Below are 8,744 nucleotides of genomic sequence, written 5' to 3'. Positions count from 1 at the left end.
TGTAGGGAAGTTTCACACTATGCACTATATGACTTGTCACTTTGAGTAATCCAATGCTATGGATTATTTATTGCCATGTAGAAAAAATGTCAAATATTAAAGATGTCTGAAAGTGTGTGGCTGATTAAATCTTCTCCTCTTGACGTGTTCAATTTCAGCACGTTACATTTGGTGAACCAGATGATCTAGCTGTAATCGTGAAGTCTATGGTTTTGTTCTTCTCATTATCCTGGAGTTGTGTGTTCGTAATTTTTTTTTTTCCTCTTATCCATTTAGATGCAGAGTCTGAAAGGTGGTACGGAAGCCATAGCCCATTTGGACCAATTAGAAGCTGATTATTATGATCTACAGCTTCAGTTATATGAAGTGCAGTTTGAGATCTTGAAATGTGAAGAGCTGCTGCTGACAGCACAACTTGAAAGCATCAGAAGACTTATGTCAGGTGCTTTATGAATTTTAATTAAGACGTAATCAGTAAAAGATAATTCACTTCTTAAGAGTTTAATAAAGCCTGTGGGATTGAAATGAGAACAGATTCTTTACCATGTGAGGAGCTGGATCTTCTAGCATGTGTTGTTCAGTAAAATTGGCACCTGTTCATAAGGCATATACATATACATACAGAAGTTTTGGTCTGGTTCTCATTGCATGTGTTTGGAAATAAGCATATAAAATACTATGTAGTTTTGGAAAACTAAATTCAGGGAGGAGGAAATGTCTGAATTACTGATCTTGTCTCACTAAAAATTTGCACTGGTATTACTTGATTCTTTGAAGTGATTGATTTTCAAAACCTGCAAGTCAAGAGTCCTTCAGACAGACTTTGAAGCTTGTCCTATTGCTGTCTCACTGATTTAGAGCAGTGACGCAAACCTTACGTTTCCAGAACCTACTGTACCTTGTGTACTTAGAATTGTTTTAGAACTGTTTTGACTGGAAGAGACCTTTAAGACCATCTAGTCCACTTACAAACTATGGAAATGGTACAGGTAAATCATACAGTGTTTTTGAATCCAGTTCTGTCCTTTGGACCTTTCTGTAGCTCTTGTTTTATTCATGCAAGCTCTGTTTCATTGTTTAGTGCTTAGGGATTGCAGAGCAAATTTTGTTATGGATAGAAAAGTCACTTAAGAAGAAAGATTTGAAGCTGGATTGTATTGTGAGTTGCCTCTGGAAAAAGAGAAAACAAAGGTATCACAGATTCTTCTCACTATTATGTGAATCTCCTCCTTTAGGATTGTGATGGCAACAACTAGCTGCATCTATGGAAGATGAGGAATGAAAACTCTGTAAATGACTTAAAGAAATGCAGCAGCTTTTGCCAGGTGTCTCTGTGGAGAGCTAGCTAGTGCTTTTGAGAGAGATAGTTTTTGTACTTGGGAAATCAGGTGTTTAATTTCGGTAATGAAGACATAGTATGGTTTGCTTACCTGCGGACTGAAGGGAACACCTTGAACAGGAGGCTGAGAAGGAATGTGTATCAAAATCCTTTCTCTTTGATGCAGTAATAGTAAAAAAACTAAGAGCTGTAAAAACATTGTGGGTCATTACAGTTTTTCGCTAATGGTTTTTCCAGAAATCTCAAAATAGCCCCCAACCCAACAACCTGACCCCAAATAAAATAAAACTCCCAGTTAGCTAAACAACCAACCCTCTCCTTCCCCTGGGACAACGAAATAGTTCACTGTTCTGGCTTCCTTTGCTGTTTTAAATCTGTTAAGTATTCTTTAACATAAAATCCAAAAGTTTGGGTTTTTTTTCTACTGAAGACGGCTGTCTGTGTTAAAAGGAATTTCTGCTTTTTCACAACTCTCAGCTAATATCCCGTAGGACAGAAAATTAAAAATACACTTCTTAAGAATGTGGAAGTTTTGTTTGAAGGATGAAATTACATCTTCAGGCTTTACTTTGTTGGAAGGGTGTCGTGTCTTAGTTTCAGCCAGCAAAATACCACAAAGCTGCTCTTACCAGGGGACAGAACAATTAATGTCACAATGAAGTGGCTACATCTCTTCATGACTGTTCAGCATGTGAATGGAAACATCTAAAACATACAGTGGTCTCTTAATATGCATTGTTTCCTATGCAGTCAAAGAGAAAAGCATGATTTTTTGCATCTTCTGTTATGCTTGCTTTTTAAAGTATACTTATAGTCAGTAAAGTAATAGCGTTTTAACTGTGCACATCTCTATGATTTGAAATACATGTGTCTCAGTGACATGTAGAGGCTGTTGCTATTCTTTACTCTTTGTATTGCTGCTCCAGGGGGTTGGGTTCTGTTTTGATTTGGGGAAGATCAGCAATACTGATAATGAAGTACCAACTGAATTTTTCAGAATGTGGTTTGATTTGATTGCCAGTTGGTAGTAAGCTGGAAGAAAAGCATTTTCTTTGCAGCTTCAGCACACAGGATCTGAAAAGTATCAAATCAAATTATAATAGATTGCCATATTAAAAACAACAGTAGTAGTTTTTTACTGTTGTTAACCAAATACTTGCACTCAAATTCACAAAACATGTATTTATTAGTTTAGAATTTTAAATGGTGTTATCCTGTTCATACAAACTATTCATATATCCTTGTAAGATGGTTTTGTGATGGATGCGTTGCTGTCAACACAGAATATGATAGTTGGTTTCTGCTTTGGTTGGAGGGTGGGTTGAACAAGTGCAAAAGGTGTGGATCGTATATAAAAAGGAATAACTCTAATTGTTTTATTGTAAGTGGTTGAGTCATTAGCAGCTTAAGCACTTAGCAAACTTACAGGCATTTCAAAAGCTGAAAAGCTCTTTGTAGAAAACTCTGGGAATTTTTGATGGAGGTTGCAATAGAGTTGCCAAGGGTTGGTTGTAGGGCTTTTTTTTCCAAACAGTAAAACATAATTTGACATTTTGTTTTAGAAATGATAGATTTTAATCGTTTCTTGCTGAGCTATTGGGGTTTCACTTGTAAATTCCTGTCTTTAACTCTGCATGGAAGTGTTCTAAAACAAAACTTGCATGTAAAATTCTCCCATTTTATAAGTGCTTAGCAAAACATAGTTGTTGTTAGCCAGGAGTCTTATTTTTACTGACTGATGTTTCACAGTGGGTTCTGGTGACTTGGTAGTATTGCATATGGATGAAACTCTGTGTTTGTTTGGGTTTTTTTTTAACTGGGAGCTGAAGTGAAGAATCTAGTAGGTCTTTTTATATTACTTTTTATTTTAAGATTAATTTAGGACGTGCTTTCTTTTCTGGTCCTGTCACATCTGCTGAGCTGAAATTAGCATGAACATCAGAATTTTGATTGCAGCAGAGACTCTACATACAAATAACATGACGTGACAACAGCTTTTAAAATGGACAGTGTACTGAAGTAAACCCTGCCCCTCTCCCCAAATTATCTAGTAGCAGAAGTAGGAGGAAGTTACGGTCTTGAAGAAAGTTGCTGATGAAGTTGAAATGAGAAGGCTTAGTGGTGCTGCAGAGTAGACACGACAATCAAGCCAGCTGTATCAGACTGTTTCAGCCAGCAGTAGTGCATATCCCTCTTGGTGTACTGTAAAAATATCCTACTTGGTATGCCAGTGAAATAAGGAACAGGAGGCCTTTGCTGCTTCTTCATCCAGCATTCTGCAAGGATTTATAATCATTACTCTTTCCTTCTTGGCAAGATATGAGAAGGCAGCATTCAGAGATGAGCTCAATGTTATACTGAATGCTGCACTCAGGAGGCTAAAAATTGTAAGTGTTGATAAAACTATTAGTAATGGCCTCCTTTTCAGGCTTGTAATGCTTTGAAGGATTGCATTGAAGTTACCCTCCCTCTGCTGCCTCTGACCAGAAGCAATGCCTGGTAGGTCAAAAACCTCCTAGGAGAGGTTTTTTGGTGTTTTGTTGTCTAGTTCGCCTTTAATGAAATCAATAATAGGTTGTGGCAGAAGAATCTCATGCCAAAGACTTCAGAAAGAGCCTGTATATCCTGGACTTCATAGTGAAGACCAGAGGATATTACTGCACATCATAGGTCCTTTGTATTAAGGAGGCCCAAATCATGCCTGGACATTGTGATCAAGTTAGGCTACAGACACACGTATATATTTACAGTTGCGTCTGTTTTTTAATGCACTGAGCTTACCTGAATACCACACTGTGCTTCATTGGTATTGATTTCTATTCTTCATATAAAATGAAAAGCCTTGCAGTGCTTTTCATCTGATCTTTTTGATTTTTGATTGCCCTCTGAAAGGACTGTAACATTCTTCTGCATGAAACTGTGCAGTGGGGAGGGGGCAGGTTGTGGTTGAACAAAACAAAATGTTAATCAAATACAAGCTATTGATTTGACTTTTTTCATTGCTGACATTTTTGAAACAGAGAAGAGAGATGAAGTGGTATATTATGACACTTACGAAAGTATGGAAGCCATGCTTGAAAAAGAGGATGTGGCAACATCTATACACTTGCAGAAAGAGGAGCTGCAAAAGTTACAACAAAAAATCCGCCAGCTGGAAGCAAGGCGTGGACGTATTTCAGCCAAGAAAGCCTACCTCAGAAATAAGAAGGTATGATTAAATTGCGTATTTCTAGCATAATTAGCAAATTTAATAAAGCTTAAAAAGGTTTTCATTTCATATTCAACTTCCAAGTATCCCAAAATTTTCATTGAATGTATTTTCAACTTACTAGAATTTGTTTTACATAATACATGCTATTGTATTTGGTACTACTAAATTGATATGTTTAAGGTTCAGTTTACTTTTTATTTTTAAAGGAACCTTTAATCACTTTGAAGTCAACAAATAAACTTGTTTCTATTAAGTAATCAGCATACTTTCATGTGGAAAGTACATGCTGGAATGCAAGTTTTTACAGAGAATAGTTTTATGTATATTTGCTGAAGAGAATTTTCAAGGTTGTTTTCTCACTAATGAATTCTGTTTTCATTCTCTTACCTCATCCTTTCAAACTTACATGTCACTGATATTCTGTATTCAGTAGATGTATATGAAATCCAGTATACATTCTTAATTTGTAAAACTTGGTGTGCTATTTAGGGGCACTTTCCTTTTTTGTGGTTGTGCAGAAAATTATTTTACTATAACTAATGTTTTGAAATTGCGTATCAAGTGTATGTAAATATGTTCATTCTTTTTTTCCAGAATGACTTCTTTATCATTCCCTCTCAGTTTGTAGTTACATGAATATGCATTATTAATGAGCAAGAAGATAGCATAATAAGAAGAATAGATCAAAGTTCTGAGAGACCATTGTAATACTTGTTACAACATAGGTTTCCACCCCATACTATATACTACAAGGCTATGCAGAAGTCTCTGTTGAGACCTCATTCTGGATTAGGATCAGGGGTTGATGTGCTTGTATGTTCCCAGCCATGTACCTTGATGTAGGAGATTACCCCTTTATATAAACAGTTAGAGTAGATTGAGGGTAAAGCCTTCAGGTCTTGCCTCCCCTTCATAACTAATATATTTGAATCTGAAACATAACAGAGCAAACTAAATAGTAGTTGATACATTTTACATTTTTGATTTTTTATATTTTTTCAGTCATTGTCCTGTCTCTGATTAACACAATATGGAAAGACCATCAGTAAATCATAAAAAAAAAGTCTCCTGTTAGCCAGTTATGGGAAACAGTTTGCTCAGAGTCATGGAGTGTTTTATGTGAGTTTGTAAAAATAAGTATTAAGAAGCTGAGTTCTTTAGTACTTTAAGGATTCTCTCAGTCATGTTTGGCTAATGAAGATAGGTTATATTATAATAGTGTAACTATTTTTTTCCCGAGTGTGAAATGACATTGGTGATATTTTTTTGTTGTTTTGTTTTTCTTGATCATGGGTCGGTTACACGACACCAGGCCTGCTGGAAACAGACGGGGTACACCTTTTCTCAAAGGGGGAAAAGGATCTTTGCGCAGGAGTCAGCAGGGCTCACTGAAAGAGATTTAAACTACATTTGAAGGAGAAAAAAAGGATAAAACCCGTCTCCATAGAGATAAGCTTGGGGACAGCAAGCCAGTGTTTGAGGGCTGGTGTGCTAGCGAGGTCCTTCCATGTGCCATCTCAGTGGAGGCAAGGGATGGTGATCCATGCAGCAGCAAAGACCCAAAGGTTATGGATGTGTTAGAAACCACAGAAGCACTTGAGAATGGTCATGTAGAAATTTGGCCTTTTCCCCCCAAAAAGGTGGCAGGATCAGTAGCTCAGCTGAAGTGCATCCACAGCAATCACACAGCGTGGACAACAAACAGGAAGAGCTGGAAGTCATTGTCCAGCTGGAAAACTACGATACAGCTGTCATCATGGAAACATGGTGGGACAACTCACACAGGTGGAGTGCTGCAATGTGCAGCTCTGAACTCTTCAGAAGGGACAGGCAGGGAAGGGGAGGCAGTGGGGTAGCCCTGTATGTCAAGGAGGGTTTCAGTTGTCTAGAAATTAGCGTTGGTGATGATAGGGTTGAGTGTTTGTGGGTAAGAATCAGGGGGAAGGCCAACAAGGCAGATATCATGGTGGCAGTCTGTTACAGACCACCCAACCAGGATGAAAAGACAGACCAAGTGTTCTATAAGCAGCTGGGAGAAGTCTCTGGACTCCCAGATACCAGAAGTCTGCTGGAAATACAAGAGGTTGCTGAAGTGTGTGGAAGATAACTTCCTGACACAATGGGTGAGGAAGCCAAGTAGGCAAAGCGCGCGCTGGACATGATCGCTGTGACAGTTGGAGGCCACCTTAGACACAGCGATCATGAAATGGCAGAGTTTTAGATTCTCAGAGAAGTAAGGAGGGGGCTGAGCAGAACTGCTATGCTGGACTTGCGGAAGGCTGTCTTTGACCAGTTTAGGAGACTGGCTATCAGAGTCCCTTGGGAAGAGGCAGTCCTTAATTGCAAATGAGTCCAGAATGGCTGGACACTCTTCAAGAAAGAAATCTTAAAGGCTCAGGAGCAGTCACTCCTATGTGCCAGAAGATGAGCCAATGGGTAAAAGGATTGGCCTGGCTGAACAGAGCACTTTGTCTGGAACTCAGGAACAAAAGGAGAGTTTATGACCTTTGGAAGAAGGGGCAGGCAACTCAGAAGGACTACAAGGATGTTGTGAGGTTATGCACAGAGAAAACTAGAAGGGTCAAAGCTCAGCTAGAACGTAATGTGACCTCTGCTGTAAAAGACAACAAAAAATGTTTCTATAAATACACTAACAACAGAAGGAGGGCTAAGGAAAAACTTCATCCTTTACTGGATACAGGGGGACACATTGTGACTACAGATGAGGAAAAGGCTGAGGTACTTAATGCTGCCTTTGCCTCACTCTCTAACAGACTAGTTGTCCTCCAGTTACCCAGCCCCCTGAGTTGGAAGACAGTGACGGGGAGCAGAATAAAGCCCCCACAATCCAAGGGGACATGGTTAACAACCTGCTACACCACTTAGACACACACAATTCCATTCAGACACACGCAATTCTATGGGGCCAGATGGGATCCACCCACAGGTACTGAAAAGGATGTTGAAGTGCTCACCAAGCCGCTTTTAATCATCTATCAGCATTCCTGGGTAACCAGGCAGCTCCCACTTCACTGAACTTAGCAAATGTGACACCTATCTACAACAAAGTCTGGTAGGAGGATCATGGGAACTGCAGGCCTGTCAGTCTGCCCTTGGTGCCAGGCAATATTAGGGAACTGATCATCTTAAGTGCTCTCATGTGGCATGTATGGGACAACCAGGTGACCAGGCCCAGTCAGCATGGGTTTATGAAAGGTAGGTCCTGCTTGACCAACCTGATCTCCTTCTGTGACATGGTGACTCACTCAGTGGATGAGGGCAAGGCTGTGGATGTTAGCTACCTAGACTTTAGTAAAGTCTATGACACCATTTCCTGCAGCATTCTCCCGCAGAAACTGACTGCTGATGGCTTGGATGGGTGTACTTTTTGCTGGGTAAAAAAATGGCATGGCTGGGCCCAAAGAGTTGTGGTGAATGGAGGTCAATCCAGTTGGCAGCTGGTGACAAGTGGTGTTCCCCAGGGCTCAGTACTGGGGCCAGTTCTGTTCAATATCTTTGTCAATGGTCTGGATGAGGGAATCGAGTGCACCCCCAGTAACTTTGCAGATGACATCAAGCTGGGCAGGAGAGTGGATCTGCCTGAGGGTAGGAGGGCTCTTCAGAGGGATTGGGACAGGCTGGGCCAATTGTATGAGGTTCAACAAGGCCAAGTGCCAGGTCCCTGCACTTGGGTCACATGAACCTTATGCAACACTACAAGCCTGGGGACAAGTGGCTGGAAAGCTGGCAGAAAAGGACCTGGGGCTGTTAGTCAACAGTTGGCTGAATATGGGCCAGCAGTGTGCCCAGGTGGCCAAGAAAGCCAATGGCATCCTGGCCTGCATCAGGAACAGTGTGGGCAGCAGGACTAGGGAAGTGATCATCCCCTGTGCTTGGCCCCGGTGAGGCCGCATCTCAAACCTGTGTTCAGTTTGGGACCCTCACTACAAGAAAGACACTGATGTACTGGAACATGGCCAGAGAAGGGCAACGTAACCCAAGTCACATGTAACAAGTGATAGGCGAAATGGCCTGGCCTCAAGTTGTGCCAGGGTAGGTTTAGATTGGTATTAGGAAAAATGTCTTCACCAAAAGGATTGTCAGGCATTGGAACAGGCTGTCCAGGGAGGTGGTTGAGTCACCATCCCTGGAGGTATTTAAGAGAGGTGTAGATGTGGTGCTGAGGGGCATGGT

General features: G+C 40.5%; 1 protein-coding gene across 1 annotated transcript in view; it reads left to right on the top strand.

Moving 5' to 3' along the window:
- Positions 1-5,186, top strand: part of JMY (junction mediating and regulatory protein, p53 cofactor) — a gene marked incomplete at its 5' end in the record, with an annotated part of 14,685 nt that extends 9,499 nt beyond the window's left edge. The window contains 3 exons of the mRNA XM_010154291.1: positions 277-442; positions 4,360-4,547; positions 5,145-5,186. Coding sequence (XP_010152593.1) covers positions 277-442; positions 4,360-4,547; positions 5,145-5,186 — 396 coding nt within the window. The remainder of the gene's footprint in view (positions 1-276; positions 443-4,359; positions 4,548-5,144) is intronic.
- Positions 5,187-8,744: the final 3,558 nt, after the last annotated feature.

The sequence above is a fragment of the Eurypyga helias genome, unplaced genomic scaffold, assembly GCF_000690775.1.
Source record: "Eurypyga helias isolate BGI_N326 unplaced genomic scaffold, ASM69077v1 scaffold1356, whole genome shotgun sequence".
In the NCBI taxonomy this organism is placed as follows: Eukaryota; Metazoa; Chordata; class Aves; order Eurypygiformes; family Eurypygidae; genus Eurypyga; species Eurypyga helias.
This window is presented reverse-complemented; position numbering and strand designations above follow the sequence as displayed.